We start from the raw sequence: 18809 nt of genomic DNA, 5'->3' as shown, positions 1-18809 counted from the left end.
CAGTATGTGAACTGTGAACTTCAGATGTTCAAGCTGGATTTAGAGAAGGCAAAGGAACCAAAGATCAAATTGCTCACATCTGTTGGATCATCAAAAAAATCAAGAGAGTTCCCGAAAAACATCTATTTCTGCTTTATTGACTATGCCAAAGCCTTTGACTGTGTGGATCACCACAAACTATGGAGAATTCTGAAAGAGATGGGAATATCAGACCACCTGACCTGCCTCTTGAGAAATCTGTAGGCATGTCAGGAAGCAACGGTTAGAACTGGACATGGAACAACAGATTGGTTCCAAATCTGGAAAGGAATACGTTAAGGCTGTATATTGTCACCCTGCTTATTTAACTTATTTGCAGATTACATCATGAGAAATGCTGGGCTGGAGGAAGCACAAACTGGAATCACAAGCACAAGCTCGAAGCACAAGCTGGATATTGCTGAGAGAAATATCAATAACCTCAGATATGCAGATGACACCACCCTTATGGCAAAAAGTGAAGAACAACTAAAGAGCCTCTTGATGAAAGTGAAAAAGTTGGCTTAAAGCTCAACATTCAGAAAACTAAGATCATGGCATCCAGTCCCATCTCTTCATGGCAAATAGATGGGGAAACAGTGGAAACACTGAGAGACTATTTTTGGGGGGCTCTAAAATCACTGCATATGGTGACTGCAGCTATGAAATTAAAAGACACTCCTTGGAAGAAAAGCTATGACCAATCTAGACAGCATATTAAAAAGCAGAGACATTACTTTGCCAACAAAGATTCCTCTAGTCAAGGCTATGATTTTCCCAGTAGTCATGTATGGATGTGATAGTTGGACTATAAAGAAAGCTGAACGCCAAAGAACTGATGCTTTTGAACTGTGGTGTTGGAGAGGACTCTTGAGAGTCCCTTGGACTGCAAGAAGGTTCAACCAGTCCATCCTAAAGGAGATTAGTCCTGGATGTTCATTGGAGGGACTGATGTTGAAGCTGAAACTCCAATACTTTGGCCACCTGATGCAAAGAACTGACTCATTTGAAAAGACTCTGATGCTGGGAAAGATTGAAGGCAGGAGGAGAAGGGGATGACAGAGGATGACATTGCTGGATGACATCACTGACTTAATGGACATGAGTTTGAGTGAACTCCGGGAGTTAGTGATAGACAGGGAGGCCTGGCATGCTGGAGTGCATGGGGTTGCAAAGAGTTGGACACGACTTAGGCACTGAACTGAACTGAACTGAATAATATGTTTCTCATGGAGTTGTTGTGAGAATTAAATGAGATAAAATATAAAAGCATTTGGAAACAAAAGTGTTTGGTGGTGGTGTTGGTGGACATTAATGAGAAGGTGGTCAGTGCAGGGAGAACTTCTCATCTTCTGTTCCTTCAGGAGTGAAGTTACACAGACACCTGGGACACAGAGGGAGTGATTACTCTCTCTTTTTTAAAAAAATAGTTATTTGTTTGGCTGCATTGGGTCCTCATTGCATCATGTGGGATCTTTTATAGTGGTCCATGGATTCTCTAGTTGTGGCATGTGGGCTTTTAATTCCCTGACCAGGAAATGAACCCACGTCCCTGACACTTAAGGTAGATTCTGAACTGCTGGGCCAACAGGGAAGTCCCAGTGATTATTCTGAGTAATCACTTCCTCTACTCAGTGTCTGAAGATAATTCCACAGAATGAGTTTTAATCTTGCTGGGGAAATTTTTTGTTTTCTTTTTCTTTCTTTCTTAAAGATAGAATAAAAATCAAATAAGTCATTGCCACCGTCGCCCCCCCTCCCCAACTTTGGTCACTACTCTTGGTTGGTCTCAGAAAGACATAATCTTGTTATTAGATAATATGCTAATAAAAATGTTAATAATCTTGTTAGATTATTTCTTTTTAAAAAAATTAATTTTTTTGAAGTAAAGTCGAATTACAGTGTTTTGTCAATTACTGCTATACAGTAAAGTGACTCAGTTATATATATACTTTTTTTCATATTCTTTCCCATTATGGCTCATCACAGGATATTGGTTATAGTTCCCTGTGCTATATGGTAGGACCTTGTTGTTTAGCCATTCTGCATATACCAGTTTGCATCTGCTAATCCCAAACTCCCAGTGCTACACTCTCCCACCCTCCTCCCTGTTGGCAACCACCAATCTATTCGCTATGTCCTTGATTTTGTTTGTTTCATAGATAGGTTCACTTGTGTCATATTTTAGATTCTGCATATATCATATGGTATTTGTCTTTCTGACTTACTACACTTCGTATAATAATCTCTAATTGTATCCATGTCACTGCAAATGGCATTATTTCATTCTTTTTAAATGACTAGGGAGTATTCCACTGTATGTATATACTATGCATGCGTGCTCGCTAAGTCGCTTTGGTCGTGTCTTGACTCTTTGCGACACTATGAACTGTAGCTCTCCAGGCTCCTCTGTCCATGGGATTCTCTGGGCAAGAATACTGGAGTGGGTTGCCATATCCTTCTCCAGGGGATCTTCCTGACTCAGGGATTGAACTCATGTTTCTTAGATCTCCCGCACTGGTAGACGGGTTCTTCACCACTAGCGCTACCTGGAAAGCCCAATGTATGTACCGTATCCTCTTTATCCATTCTTTGTCCGTGGGCATTTAGGTTGTTTCGACATCGATGAATAGTGCTGCTATGAACACAGGAGTGCATGTCTCATTTTTAAAAAATACTTATTTATTTATTTAGGCTCTGCTGGGTCTCAGTTGCAGCATGCACGTCTTCGATCTTCGTTGCAGCATTCGAGATCTTTGGTTGTGGCATGTGGGATCTGACATGCTCCTCTGCAATGGAAGCTCAGTCTTAACCACTGGACCACCGGGAAGTCCCTCGTGTATCTTTTTGAATTATGATTTTGTCTGGATATATGCCCAGAAGTGAAATTGCTGGATTTATTTTTAGTTTTCTGAGGAGCCTCCAGACTGTTCTCCATAGTGGCTGTACCAGTTTACATTCCCACCAGTAGTACAGGAGGGTTCCCTTTCCTCCGCACCTTCTCCAGTATTGTTTATAGCCGTTTTGATGATGGCCATTCTGAACAGTGTGAGGTGGCACCTCATTGTAATTTTGATTTGCATTTCTCTAATAAGTAGCAACGCTGAACATCCTTTTATGTGCCTATTTGCCATCTGTATTTCTTCTTTGGAGGAATGTCTCTTAGGTCTTCTGCCTATTTTTTAATTGGGTTGTTTGTTGTTGTTGTCAAGGATTACCTCTTGATTATCTCTTCTTGGGGATAATTAATTTCAGTTTCCTTCACCTTCCTTCTGGTGCTGATTTTCTAAATCTTTAAGGGGGTCTTTGCTTTCCTCTGTCTCCAGTAGTAATATTCCTTCCAGGTTGGGGTATTAATAGGCCATATGGTTCATAGACACTTTGCTCCCAACAACTTGATAGGAATTCTGGTGGCTTGGTTTTTTGTTTTTGTTTTTTTTTTTATTTCAACTATAAAAATGTAAGAACCATCTGCTGTTATTTTTTTGTATGTGATCTTGGTAAGTTATTTAGCTACACTGCTCCCATGCAGTTAGCACTGCTCCGCTAAAGGCTTTCATGGCAAAACTGGGTTACTTCATTTTCAGTTGTAATGTATGTGGAGTCTGTGTCCCACCCAGATTCCTTTCATAAGTTGCAGCAGCTTTGCATATCCTGCACTTAGGTTTTGGCATTTATATGGCTTCTGTGTTAGCTGGTTAGATGCTTTAATAGTAGTGGTCCATTTGATTGTTTGAAAATGGGTCACATAGTAATTGCTATGGAGCAAACCAAATAGAGCAATGTGATAGAAAGTGATGTCGGGGTCGGGTGCAGTTGCTTTTGTTAGGGCCATGGAAGTCTTCAAAGGAGAATTTGGAGGTGACGTCTGGAAGGTGGTAAAGACAGTCAAATGAAGACCTATGGTGAGCCCAGTGAAGATCTGCAGTGAGAGAATTCCAGGAAAAAGGAAGAGTTAAGAGCAAAGGCTCTGAGCTGAGGAATAAACAAGGTACAGAAGGAAGTCCAGTGGGCTACACTGTAGTCAGACGGAGGAGAGTGCAGGGAGCTAAGGGTGGAGAGGGTCTAGTCTAATAGGAACCATTGGGGAGTTTTAAGGGAGATGGGGTCATTTGGTTTATCGATCTCAAAAGCTCACTCTGACTGCTAAGTGAACACTGGATTGTTTGGAGCAAGAATGGAGGCAGGGAGACCAGTCAGGAGACTAAAGCTGTGGTCTTGATGAGAAATGATAATGGCATGAACTGGGGTTGTGTGGTGCAGATGGTGAGAAGTGATAGAATTGGGGTTGTATTTTGGATATGGAATCTATGGGACATAATAAATGATTTTGACTTGAGTACTAGGTGATTAGTGGTGCATTTCTTATTCAGATACAGAGGGCTTGATGGTTCTTTTTGTGGCCAGTTAAGCTTGAGATGGCTAATGGACATCAAGTGGAAATGTCCAGCAGGCGATTGGGTGTATGAATCTGGAGCTTGGGCGAGATTTGAAGGCTGACATTTTCATTTGAAGTATAGAGAGAAGGCTGAGGTCTTGGGCCAGACACACTGTCGCTTGGAAGTCTGGAAGAGATGTCAGGAAAGGACATGGACAGAGTAGCCAGAGAAGTGTCAGAGGACCGTGCGCTAAATAGATGCCCGGAAAGGAAAGTGTCTCTGGAAGGAGTAAATGGCAACCTAGTCATTCAGGTTCAAATGTTAGCACTCAGCACCCATATTAAAATGTAAATCCAAAAATTTATTCTGCAGCTGCAAACAGTGACAGCTGAAGCAGGCTGGGCCCACTGCCTGCCCACTGAACCCCTCAGCTATAGTGGGAGACTCTGAAACAGGGAGACTCCCTCAGAAACAGGGAGACTCTGGTTTCCTAGGGGTCTTTGCTGCAGTCTCAACCAGGATTTGTGAGATTTTCATTCCTTTACTAAAACAGCAGTGATGAGTTAGTTGTTATTGTTGCTTAAATGTATACAGCTGTATACAGCTGGTACACTATGCCATAAATCAGTTCTTGAAAATAATCAGTAACTAAATTCTAATCCAGATTCTAGTTCCTTCACTTTAAGGTTCACCTAAAATAAAAGGCTATGACCAACTCAGTGCATGAAAAGACACATAGAAAAGCTTACAATTTTAACTAATTTATGCTCTGATCCTGACAAGATAAGTTTAATAACAAATCATTTTCTAAATTTTATCTTTTCTCAAAGGCAGTTTCTGTTTGGGAATTAACTTTTGCTTATGGAAAATCGTTGTATTATATGTTTGTCACTTGATAAATGTGATATTATTGAAATGAGGAGTTAGAGATTTCTTGCTTTCTACCTTTCTTAAAGTGAATGCATAACGTACCCAACCAACATTTTAAAGGGCAAGCTCGGGGAGTCCTAGCTTTGTACCATAAGCTATAATAGGTCTGTTTCCCTGCTGTGTCAAGTGCATTTTCTGTAAAACCTAAAACCGAATCATGCTGTAAACAAGCCAGTTTATTTTGGTGACTTTCATTAAGTTTGGAGGAATAATGGATTTGCTTTAAATTAAGCAGAGCTGCATTTTCTTTCCAGAAGGTTTAGTGGATGACACAAACTTAGGCAAACTCTGTAAATGTTTATTCAAACCTTTTACCCTACTGACATTCAGTTGGATTTAACAAATAGGTGAATCTAGGAAGAATGTGGTGGGCTGATCACTGGCTATCGATTATGGTGAGGAATATTCTCTTGATTATTAAGCCAAATACTGAGTTCACTGATTGAATGAGACTCGCTGGGAACAAAGCATCAGGAAATAATCCCTTTGCATAATTTTAACATGGCTCTGCTCTTTGTGAAATGCAAACTTTGATGGTACCTCCAAATTCTCCATTTTTTTCTCTAAGACACGGCTGGAAGCAGCTTGTCTACCTGGTTGGCACGGTCTCATTTTTTAAAGGCTGAAGCGCAAGCACTGCCGTAACACACAGGGCCTCACTGGTGTGTGGCTTTCCCAGTCATAAAGGAGTGAGAAAAACGTTAAGCCAGTCTGACACTTGCGTGCTTCCTTTTGTGTGAAGGTTATGGGATGTAACAAGCCGTGTCCTTGGATCCCCCATGAGCGGTTATCTTTTTGAGGGGTCAGACTGGCTGTGGGTGGTTCCTGGCATCCAGAGCCACGTGTGGAGGTGCGGGCTGAGAGTGCAGGAGGCTCTGGGCTCTCTCCTTCTCTCCCCTCGCTGTTCCTGTCCTTGCTGCCGCACGTACTTGGGGAAAATGAAGGTGAAGGGCTGCCTGGGTGGAGCAGGCTGTGGGAAGGGAGGTGTTGGTGGGTAAAGTGTTGTGATGGGGGTTCTCTGGGAAGAAGGCCCTGTCTGTCCTCCTCCTGCCTTCCCAGGGTGCAGTGCCTGGCACAGAAACTTCCAGTAGTTGCCTGCTGAATGCTGAGAGGCAGAGAATCGGGGCTTAGGGCTTACGTAGCAGCACTGCAGACCTCTTCCCTTCCCTCTGACCCTTCTCAGTTGCACACAGCCCAGCACCGTGGGGCCACATCCCAGACCCACACCTGGAGAACGCACGTGACTTTCTTTATAGTGTGTGTGTCAGTAGCACTCGGTCGTGTGCAACTCTGTGACCCCATGGACCGTGGCCCTCTAGGCTCCTCTGTCCATGGCGTTCTCCAGGCAAGAATACTGGAGTGGGGAGCCATTTCCTTCTCCGAGGGGAATCTTCCCAACCCAGGGATCGAACCTGTGTCTCCTGCATTGGCAGGTGGATTCTTTACCATCTGAGCCACTAGGGAAGCCCTTACTTTATAGATGCCCCCCTTTTCTCCAAAGCATCTACACAGTTAAGGTACCACCTGTGCATGTGAAGAAAACACTAGAATAATCTGGGACAGAGAACAATAATATCTGGCTATTAAGAGCAGCTTCTTAAATCTGATCGTGGCATCTTTCTAGTGAATAAAATCCAAGTGCATTACAACCCTGGCTAGCTACCCGGCATGCACTGGCTCCCCATTGTCTTTCCATCTCCTCTTGTCCACCCTCTAGGTCAGGGGACCCCAACCTCTGGGATTTAATGCCTGATGATCTGAAATTAAGCTGATGTAATAATAATAGAATGCACAATAAATGTGATACATTTGACTCATCCCCAAACCATCCCTCCTTGGTCCATGGAAAAACCGTCTTACACAAAACCAGTCCCTGGGGCCAAAAAAGGTGGAGACCACTGCGCTAGTTCCTTGAGCCCCCAGGCCCCTTGCTGTCTGCTCCACCCTTTGCCTCGATTAGTCTTCCGATGCCTCAACCTTCCTGATCCTTTAAAGATCCACTTAACCGGTACTGCTTCACAGAGGTCTTCTTTGGCCCTCATGTCCCTTCTGTCCCATTAATTTATACCCAGGCATTTTGCATTTTCCTGTGTGTTTGTTTTCTTGCTTATTAGCTATCTGTCATGCTTGATTGATGCTCTCCAGGAAGGACTGTTTTCTGATTTGGTTAGCATCTAGTCTGCCTGGCTCAGAAGAAGCTCTCCGTAACTAAATATTTATTTAAATAAATGAATGAATGTGTCAACCCATCTTTCATCAGAAAAAGTGCTTCAAGTAAAAAAAAAATGTTTTTCTTTCTCCTCTCCAATCTCAACATACAGTATACATACACACAATGAAGGTGTCGTTCATGCTGTAAAATTTCCCTCATCTTGGTAAGGAATTGCCTTGACAAGTAGCATTGGTGATTTAGTGCCTATGGTGCTAATATTAGTAGTGCTTTTTATTCATGAATGTCTAATGTGTTTTTTTCCACCTCTCTTTTTCTTTTGTCTTTCTTTTTTAGCAAGGAAAGCCGTATGTCTTCGACAGAGTGTTGCCTCCCAGCACGACTCAAGAGCAGGTTTACAATGCGTGTGCAAAGCAAATTGTCAAAGGTAAGTGCTATTTCTTTATTTTCTCCTGGGCCTTTCAGAATAATTGAAAATGTTAAGTGGTATTTGCAGCCTAGAAATCAATGTACCTTGACCGTAAGCAGAGGCCTGCTAATTGGAAACACTGAATTATAGCAAGCTCTGGCCCTGATTTGCTATGATGTCAGGATTTAACTCCTCGATACCTCCTTTCCAAAGATATTTCTTTTGCCACCTTTTGGGCAGAGTTATTCTGTCACTTAGAAGCTTAAAAGCAGGGTAAGATATAGTCACACTATTTTTGTAATGCTTTAAAATACTGCTGAAGCTATAGTACCTCCTCAGGAGAAAAACATCTATTCTGATGCTCCAGTTGTATATTTTTTGGTTGATCTATTTTGTGCATCTGTCTCTTCAGAAAGAAGATTTATTTTTTTTTACTTTTAATTTTATTGGAGTATAATTGATTTGTAATATTGTGTTAGTTTTAGGTGTACAGTAAAGTGATCTGTTATTTGTATGCATATTTTCATTCTTTTTAAGCTTCTTTTCCCATCTAGGCCATTACAGAGCTTGGAGTAGAGTTCCCTGTGCTATACAATAGATCTTTATTAGTTTTTTTCTATATAGTAGTGTGTATGAGTCAGTAGAAATGGTTTCTGAAAGTATAGTCTTCAGAAAGAAGCTTTAAATGTGGAAAATTCTTGGGCATCAAGGAATTTTCTGCAGCATCCTAAGATCACACATTACCTTGCTGGTTAGTGAGTTGTTCTTACTACTCAGCATTCCTTAATAATACTTTCATCTAACCCACTTTCTGTCTTCCCACCCAGACCCTGACATTTGTTCTTCCACGTAGGTAGCCTAAAGCGTGAATTTGTGTCTTAGAGATCAATTCTTTTTTTCTGGGACTGGCCTCGGCCCTGAAGGATTTGTGTCAAAATAACAGCAGGGAGCCGAGCAATTTACACGTTTCTCTGCCTTGCCCTTTCAAATCAGGGGCAGGACAGAGCTTGCCCTTGGGGAGCTCGCCATCTGGACAGAGCTGACAGAGCTGAAGGGGCATCTCCTGCTCCTTTGCTTTTCATCATTGAATCCTTCCTTTCAGATTTGAATGCTGCAGTAATTGTGTTTTCAAATGTCTTGATGCTGCCACTTTCATAGGTAGCGCTAGATTTAAAGAGTGAAAAGTGAAAAAACAAAACCCAAAACTCCTTGTCCTATTAGATCCACTTGTTTTTAGAAGCTGAGCTGACTAACCTAACTATTTGAAAGGCATGAAAATCAGCCCTGGTTACATCTGTTAGATTCATTCTGACCTTGGACACCTGCACGGGAGATGCCTGTTAGTGTGTACCATTTCTTGCTGGGGTGTATGGTTATTTATGTTCTTGTTGCAGACATCAATTCAATTAGAAAGTCTTTACAGTAAGATTATTACAGAAAATTGAAGAGAAAAAAGTATGCCAGAATGTGAGATTTTTTTGAATTAATAGTTTGGGCTTGTATCTGTGGTAATTTTTGTCTTCTTTCTACTTCTACTCTTTTGCTTCCCTGTCTAAACATATTTGCTCTTTCTGAAGTATATAGTTTTGCTCCTAGTCAGCCCCCCTTCCCCTCTATTATCAGTCTCTTTTATATTTTTATTAAAGTAATCACATACAAGCCAGAATCCCTTCTTTTTCTCTCCTCCTTCATTATCAGAACCAAATAGTATTTACTGCTTGCTGTGCTAAGCACGAGGGCTATTTAAATACACACCCACCCTCTCTAAGTTGACATCGTAATTAGAGATGGATGCACTCCATTTGTAAAAAATCCTGTGATTAACAAATAATACTAACAACCCTGGAGTTTTTATTTACTAGATAAGTTTGGGTCCCTTTCAGTGTTTGGGTTTTTTTATACTATGAAACATCAGAAATGGACAGTCCCTAAGTTGCGGGGGGTGGTTCTTGTGGACTTCCTAACTGTGGGTAACTTGAGTCCCCAGTAGACCGTGAGTCACAAAGAAAACCATCGAAAATAAAATCAGGCTCTGACATGATATAGTAAACAGGCATTTCTTGGGCACCATAAATATAGCATCAACATACGCATTTTGTAGCAATAAAGAGTGTCTTATTCTCTCTTGAAAAGGAAATTATTAGGGGCATAATGGAGACCAAATTTAACTTTTTTTTTGATATCCACTGAAGCTGCCATGAGGGGAAGTGGCTGTGTATTTCTGTGTCAGCAAGATAAAATGTAGGTATAAAAGAAAGAACTGCTTGGCATAGATTACTTAGGTACAGCTGAGGTTTCTCTGGCCATGATAAACCTTGTTTACATCAGGAATGGAAGGTGGTACAATGGGAATCTTTTTTTCTAGAGGCCAAGATTTGAATCAAATGACTTCTAAAAGTCCCTTAAGTCTCTGCAATTCATGGTGATATAGTAGATTGGAGAGCTTTCCTTTCAAGTCTATCTAAACCCATAAATGATTTTGAGATCAGAGAGACTCCTTTTAACTGGACAGCTTTATTCTCTCTTGGTCCTTGCATTCCCTTCAACTTCACTGGGTTTAAAAAAAAATATTTTGAACATTTGATTGTAGCGTCCTGGCATCTCCTACGCTCCCATCTTTGCCTGGTGTGTGTTTTTCAAAATGTCATCTGAAAGAGTGTAGAATTCTCTGCATTTTTCTAGAAGAGGTGATAGGGTTTGTGGGTACCAGCATGGTAAATAGGAAGGTTCCTATGGATGCCCTAGGATTTAAAAACTGGTCACTGGGCACTGTTACTGAAGTAATCAGAGAAACTGTTTCCCCATGTACAGAAGCTACCCCTGGCATTTGCCTTCCAGATTAACTGGATGTAGATCATCCAGTGCTGGAGAAGATGGTTTCTTGTTTTCCAGTTCTAATTTCTTTAAATTGCATCCATTTGATTGTTTCTTTCATTCGTGTTTTGATGTGAGTGTACTAGGTATTTGCCATATGGTTAAGTATTGCTAGGGACTGAAGTCACTAAGACACCTAAGACTGCAGAAATCTTTGAGTATAGAGAAGGAGCAGATGCTTGCGTAGTTATTATACATGTGGAGATTATGTGCTTTAAGATGGGTGTGTGCAAAATGCTATGGGAGCACAGAAGAAAGTCACTTGATACTGTTAATTTTGGTGAGTGGGGAGGAGGATTGGAGAATTAAGGAAAGCTTCTTGGAAAGGTTGGGATCTGAGGAGCATAGAATATGCAGGGCTGTACAAGCAGAAGGAACAGCAAAAAACCAAAGCCTAAAAGCTTAGGGTGCAGAGTGATAAGCCCTAAAAAGTTAGGCTGGGGACTTCCCTGGTGGTTCAGTGGCTGAGACTCCACTCTCCCAATGTAGGGGGTCCGGGTTTGGCCCTGGTCAGGGAACTAGGTCCCACATGCCACAACTAAGAGTTCACATGCTGTAAATAAAAATCCCAAGTGCTCCAATGAAGACCCAAATAAACAATTAATAAATAGAAATAAATATTAAACAGTTAGGCAGGACCAGAGTTGGATAGAAATCGATGGACTTTATCCTGTAGGCGATGTGGGCCCACTGAAGAGTTGTGGAATTTTTTCTTTTTTTGGCCTTGTTACACAGCATGTGGGATCAGAGTTCCTTGACCAGGGATTGAACCCGTAGCTTCTGCAGTGGAAGTGCAGAGTCTTAACCACTGGACCTTCAGGGAAGTCCCCAGTGGAGAATTTTAAGCTCAGGGATATTATCAGATCAATTTTATTATTCTATTATATATGACTTTTAAGAAGAATTACATTTATTTTGCTGCTGTTATCTGTCAGGTACCCTCTATGCATTCTACATATGTTACTGCATTTTAAATCTTGACGACTTTATAAGGTGTGTGAGTATTATTATTCCCATTGTACTAAAGAGGAAATTGAGGTGAAGTAACTTGACCAGGTAGTTTAGGGACTAGTGAGGCCATGCCTTGAACCTGAGTTTTTCTGACTTGAATTTTTCTGTACTATCCTGCCCCCACTTGTCTTGTGGGCCCGTAATGAGCATTTGGTAATTATTTTATGAGTTATTCCTTTTCCACCAGGCCATATGGACTACCTTGCAGAAAGGCAGGGGTAGGAACGGGAGTAGAGAAGGGAAAAAGGGAAAAAACAGAGACTGGGTTCCCAGGGCTGCTGCGTGACCCTGGCTGCTGCCAATGAGGAGGCACGCTTCCATTCTGAAGACGCAGCATGCCCTTGCCTGGGCAGTAGCGTGGGTGCCCCCAGGTTGGCAGGCCCAGCATCCTGGATGGCTGTTGGTGTTTGGTAGGATGGTCTCTGCAATCTCTGGGCACAGCCTGCTCGAGTAGTGTGGTTGGCTGGCGAAAGCCTTAGGAGTCCAAGCCAGGGGTGGCTTGTTAGCCACTCTTGCCAGAGGCTCTGGTGCTACTTGTGCTTCCCTGGTAGCTCAGACAGTAAAGAACCTGCTTGCCAGTGCAGGAGACTTAAGAGATGTGGGTTCAATCCCTGGGTCGGGAAGATCCCCTGGAGGGAGGGCATGGCAACCCACTCCAGTATTCTTGCCTGGAGAATTCCATGGACAGAGGAGCCTGGCGGGCTGCAGTCCATGGGGTTGCAAAAGAGCTGGATACAACTGGACAACTAAACAACAGCAACAACTGGAGCCACTGTTGGGCCACTGTTTCACAAGGAGAGATGACAGGAGGCCACGACAGCCTCCTCAGGCACCCCGATGTGTAGCTATGATTCTGTCCTCCCCAAATTCTTACCTGCCACTCAATGGAACTAACTCTTCTGCTTCAGCAAGACCTAGACTCAGAACTGGTAAAGCCTAGGGAGGGCAGCTTGACTCTGAGGCCACACCAGGAGGCACAGAGTATTTTCAAGGACCCCACTCCCCTCTGCTTTCCTCCCGGGAGATGACAGGACTCTTCCCGCATGCTATGGGCTCTCTTCTGGGTTTGCTTGGCTGCTGGATGGACGTGTGCTGTGTGGGGCCCCGCTGGCCCTGTGGTGTGAGCTGAGGTCACATCACGCCAGTCCCTGTCACAAAGAAAGGTTCTGTCCAGCTGGGCTGGTCTCTGGCTTTGTGGCTGGTGTATAGAAACAGTCATCCTGTTATGACAGAGACCCTGAAACAAATGCTTTCCTTGGGCCCAGGACCTGGCCTTCAGCATGATGAAAGTGCCTCTCTGTGGGCTCTTTCTGCAGAGGCGGGCAGGTGGTGATGTGGCTCAGTGGCGGCAAGCACAGGCCTGTTCCCCTCATCTTTCTGTCCTTGGCGGGTGTCCTCCGTCTCCCTGCATTTGTGGTCCAGCCTCACATGCATTTTGGTGCTGTGCCCCCCTCTCCATGTGTCTTTTCCCCTCATAAGCAAATGTGGATGCAACAACAAGCAAGCCCCCCAAACCCAGAGTTTGGAAGGAAATAGAGGACACCAGGTTAGAAGAGCTTCTTGTTTTCTTTTTAAATCACCTTCTGATTCAGAACCCAGTTGATAGAGGGTGACATCAGCCCTCTTCAACCTTGAACACCGAGATAGGTTCTCCAACAATGAATTAATTGTTACATGATTCTGAACACTTTAAAGGCTAAGTGGAGTTTGTCCTAATGGTGTTTTATGTGTTCTCCTTTTCTTAAAAATAAATAAATAAATAAAAAGCAATTGCCTACAGTGTTGCCATAGCAGCAACAAAGAATCAGGGATTCTCCAAGAGTCTCAGGTGCCCTTAGCTCCCTACCCTAAACAAGCGATGCTGTCCACAAGCGTTATGTGTTTGCATGTATGTGTCCCAGCCCTTAGCCTGAGGGAGTCTGTTGAGCAGTGTGGTTCCTAGGATTCAGTGAGGGTGGATTAGATGGGGGGGACTGGGGATGTTTGTGGGGCAGAATTCCAGAGCCCTTGTCCTGTCACTTCCTGGCAGAGGAAGAAGAAGTACTGGGTTTTCCGCTGTCAGCAGAGCTGGACTCTGAGCTGAGGTTTCTTCCGGTGGGCAGCTGCTCAGGGCCCCCTCTGTGCAGGTGGGCATGTGGGGTGGCCAGCGCCTCTGAGGAGGAGCAGAGGGACTGGACCTTGGCCTTGGCTCCCTTCCTCCTGTCCTAATGCCTGAGCTAATGGGTCCCAGGGTGCTTCCTCCACAGGGACTTAAAATAAGGAAGCCCTTTCGGGGTGGGGGGAGAGGTTTAATTTCTAATCAGTTAGGAGCTTAGGTGCTGTGATTGTGGCTGGCATTGAAATTGTCTGGAGGTGTTTGTGCCGTGAACATACTAAATTTTCAAACATCCAAGGATGGAGACCTCTTTCTTTGAGTCCCTGAAAGCATGTCATTTGTGGTTGTGTAGAAGCTCCCACTCCGACTACTGTTTTCGACCGGAGAAACCTTTTCTCTAAGCAGGTTGGCATTTTCAAGAAGACTGAAGCTTGAACCTCCAGCCCTTACATTGTAGTCTTCAAGCTTTTGCTTCCCTGTTACCAGGGAAACCATTACCAGAAGTCAGATATGTGTGAACATTTTTTCTCTCTCAATATAGCTTGACACAAACTCTTGAGAGCTGCTATGATTAAAAAAAAAAATACTGCCATTTAATTTTTCTTTTTTTTTAGCTTCTCGAGGGAAAATCCCACTTTCTTTTCTGATCCCAGTTTACACTCCAAAGCCTCTGATCAGTAAATGTGTATTAAAAAAAATTGTTTTTAGGAGACTCAACAAAACAGCAAAAACTAACCACCATCATAAAACTGAGAGAGACCAAAAAAGCAAACCAACCAACCTAATCAGGGCCTGAAATAGACGGAGCTGATTACCTGGCTTGATTTTTTTTTTCTTTGTACATGGCCTTGGAGACGACACCCTCTTATAGGGCTCCTCTCCCCACCCCTCTGTGCTTTTAGGAATGAGAACTTCCTCCCTTATGTAAAGGTAGGGGGTCAGGGATATTAATCATGCATCATCCCGCTTATCAGTGCTGTTTATGTGGGTGAAGCAGATCGAGGGAAATGAGCACTAAATATATTTTAATCACCTCTGCTGCTTTGAAAGAATTCCCACAGATAATCGCCAGCTCATAGCAACGTCTGTCTGCCTGTCCACACGCCCGCCTCCCAGTCATCTCTGTATGAGACGGAAGCAGCCTACAGCGTGTGGGGTCAGCACAGTCTGCTCCTCCTCCTGTTGTTGTTGTTTTAGTCACTAAGTCATGTCTGACTCTTTTGTGACCTTATGGACTGTAGCCCACCAGGCTCCTCTGTCCATGGGATTCTCCAGGCAAGAATACTGGAGTGGGTTGTCATTTCCTCCTCCAGGGGATCTTCCTGACCCAGGGATCAAACCCACGTCTTCTGCATTGGCAGATGGATTCTTTACAGAGGAGCCACCAGGGAAGCCCCTGCTCCTTGTGTAGTTAAAATAAATTCCCAATGCTCTTGGGCCAGGGCCATCTTCCTAGCACAGTCACTGGAAAAAGAGAGGCATTAAATTTGAGTCAGGACCCAGTTGGTTTCCGGGCTCATTGGATTGTCACCATGTGTCTCAGTATATGGAATGGGGCCCTGTGCCTCCCAACTCTGGACAAGCTCTGCTCTGAATGGGCTCTGGGTAGCTTCTCAAGAAACCTCCCCAAGGAACCTGCTGGGGCCAGGTTTAACCCAATCCAAATCAGATCTTCAGGAGAAGAATTCTACATGCACCTCACTGCAGAGACGCAGGGCATGATAATGTTTTCCCCCCTCGACAGATCTCAAGAGATGAACATGGAGAAGAAAATTCAAATCTCTTTCTACTAAAAATAAAGTACAGTGCTCGATATCTGTTTTGATTTTGATATAACCGGGAGAAAGTGTGTCCGCCTCTCCTTTTATTAATATATTCCATAGGCATGTGAGTCCATTTATTTTTATTTTGTGGAGCCGTGGAGGCCCTCATTCCTGCTTTTATCTCACAATTCTACTTAAAATGCAAATGGAATTGAATACATCATTTGTGTGAAAAATGAGATGGGCCATTTGGAAAATGTAATTTTAAAACAGGCAACCGGCACTGGCATGCAATCAAAGTAATGAGTTACTTTTAATTTTTTTCTTGCTTGCAGATGTCCTTGAGGGTTACAATGGGACGATTTTTGCGTATGGACAGACCTCATCAGGAAAAACACACACCATGGAGGTGAGGCTTCAGTGTGCTGTTGTCAGTCTCTGAGATGACTGAATGGAAGTGGCGCTTCCTGCAAAATGTTAGGTGCATGTGGCTTTTTGACTGAGCAATAGAGATGGTTAAGGGGATGTTATATTTGTGCCATAATTTTTGTGTATCTTTGAGGTGTTTTAAAAATAGTGGTGAGTAATAAAGTCTCAGGAGTTCAGTATTAAAAAAAATCCTCTTTTGATAGCTCTGTGAAAATATTAATAATAAATTCTGTTTACAACAAGCTAACCAGTGGTGTGGGTATCCCTGTGGGCTGTCAGCCCAATCTTGCTGAGAAAGTCTGTTGTGAAAATCATTTACTCTCTAAAGAGTCTCTGGGGAAGCGAGTCTCTTCTGAATAAATAAAAATTTGTAGGTCAGAGGTTGAAAGAAGCTGGCTTTTGGACCACATTCAGCCCACAGACACATTTCTGTATGACCTGCAGTGTTCTGTGGTTTTTTGGTTTTTATTTGTTTGCTTTTTTACAAATGGCAGGCAGTGTTTAAAATGGGAAAATTTCCAACAGTTCTAAGTTGAAAATTCTTAGATTCTTATACATTTTGGTTGAAAATTCTGATGATCCAGCAACTCTGGGTGCAATTTCACCATGATATGAGGTGTAAGTTTCACGGGAGCAAAGCTGTTCGTTGTCTCGTTCACCTCTTTACTCACATTGCTAGTGTGTGAGACCACGGCTGTCACATAGGAGGGCTTCGATAGAATATTTGTGAAAATGGTATCCTCGTGGTGGCCCTGGCTGACCCATGAGTGTCGGGCCAGCCCTTGTGGTCCCCTGGTCCCCTCCATGCACATCGTGAGTGAATGTTTAGCATCCTTCCCCAGAAACATTCACCCCTGGTCCCCTGTGCCCTTGAGGGTGTGTCCCCAGCTCTGACTGTTGGCCCTGGATTTCTGTGGCTCCAGGCAGTTTTCCAGACAGGGCATGCCTGCAGAAAAAAGTGGCCCCTTTTACCTCTTCTTTTCCTGCTTTTTGCCATGGATTTGACTCCTAAACAACCTTTGGGGCTGGATAATTGTTCTAAAGATTGGGCCTACTTGACAGGTGAGGAGAGGTGAAGAGTGGTTATTATAAGCAACTACACAAAGAAAGTTTGGGGAATTCATCTTACAAGCAGCAGGGTAAGATGAATCCTTAATCCTTCAAGCTTAGGTTTTTCATTTACGGTCCCCTCTTGGGACTGTCACTGAGTTGCCTACTGCAGACTCGGTTTAGCTTATGAATCATTCCTATTGAAGAAGAGATTTCAAAGGCACGAGGCTAATATCCTCAGGGCTCTGGTGTTCTGCTCACACCGACTTCCAAGTATGGGGCATGACTCTGGGGGACCTCGTTCCTGTTGTGTTGACTCACTTCCCCCTGTTTCACTGAGACAGAGGGGTTCAGAGACTGCACGGATTAAAGGAAGCCCCGGGTTTATTTGCCACCTTTTCCAGGTGGAGCAGGACTGTTCCTGGTCACCTGAGCCTTTTGGTCTCTCTTCCCTGCATCTCACATCCTTGGGAATGGGGTACAGGCATGGGTGTACCCCACGCTTCTGCTTTGGCCCCTCTCCTGCCTCTCTACTGGGCCCCAGACACTTAACCTGCTAGGCACTAGAAAAACTGCAGAAACTAGAAAACTCTAGAAACTAGAAAAACTGATCCATTGCCTGAGTTTCACCCACTCCAGTAGCCATGGGCAGAAACTCCTTCATAACACCTGAGAGAGAGAGTAGGAGACGGCTTCTTATGAGGGAATCATTCCTTAGTTATTTGGAAACTTGCCCTACCATATACAAAAAAATGCAATATTTAAACCCTCCCCCCCAAATCTTACAAAATGCTTACACTAGTGACCTTTTAAGCTTTGGGATTAATTCATCTTTGAGAAATAAATGCAATGTATTTGCTAAATGGCAAAAATTTAAATTGTAAACCACCAAACAAGAGACCTGTCCCCAGAGTAGAATCTTTGTTTGTGTTGCATATGGGTGGCCAAGGATATAGGTGGATGTGCTACTGCCGCCGCCAAGTCGTTTCTGACCCTGTGCGACCCCAGAGATGGCAGCCCACCAGGCTCCCCCGTCCCTGGGATTCTCCAGGCAAGAACACTGGAGTGGGTTGCCATTTCCTTCTCCAGTGCATGAAAGTGAAAAATGAAGCTGCTCAGTCGTATTCGACTCTTAGCCACCCCATGGACTACAGCCCACCAGGCTCCTCCGTCCATGGGATTTTCCAGGCAAGAGTACTGGAGTGGGGTGCCATTGCCTTCTCCAAGGTGGATGTGAGGAAATGGCAAAGAGGTATGCCAGCCCCTTCACACTAAAATTGGAGACGTTGCATTAAATGAGAGCCTCTCCAGCTGTCTGTGACTCACTGCGTAAACCCCGCACCCTGGGAGTGGTACCGTGGGTCTGGAGGGACTCATGGGACCTAAAAGGAACAGGATGCTGTGCGGGTGGCTCTCACAGTTGCCTGAATTCTGTTGCCTTTCTCCTTCCTTGTCTGTTTCAAAAGGTTGCTGGGAATGAGCTGCTTTCCTTTACTGTGACTCTGGGGGACCACATGCTTATGTCTGCAGAAGGAAGGGGTAGGATGGATGGGGGACCCTAGTGCCTACCCCCCCCCCCATACTCTGCATCTGGCTCATTCTGAAGGGGGATGGTAGTTGGAGAAAAGGTAGGAAATATTTTAGAGGAAAACAGAGGAAAGGGGAATCCCCACACTGAAGT

At 43.7% G+C, this 18809-nt stretch overlaps 1 protein-coding gene across 2 annotated transcripts in view; it reads left to right on the top strand.

The window, feature by feature from the left end:
* The window catches only part of KIF5C (kinesin family member 5C), a 159461-nt gene that overhangs the window by 46247 nt on the left and 94405 nt on the right, over window positions 1-18809 (top strand). For both annotated transcript variants that reach the window (XM_006054098.4, XM_025276628.2), the window contains exons 2-3: window positions 7834-7924; window positions 15985-16058. In XM_006054098.4, coding sequence (XP_006054160.1) covers window positions 7834-7924; window positions 15985-16058 — 165 coding nt within the window. The remainder of the gene's footprint in view (window positions 1-7833; window positions 7925-15984; window positions 16059-18809) is intronic.

Source organism: Bubalus bubalis, chromosome 2, assembly GCF_019923935.1.
Source record: "Bubalus bubalis isolate 160015118507 breed Murrah chromosome 2, NDDB_SH_1, whole genome shotgun sequence".
Classification (NCBI taxonomy): Eukaryota; Metazoa; Chordata; class Mammalia; order Artiodactyla; family Bovidae; genus Bubalus; species Bubalus bubalis.
Note: the sequence above shows the minus strand (reverse complement) of the source record. Positions and strands in the feature narration are given on the sequence as shown.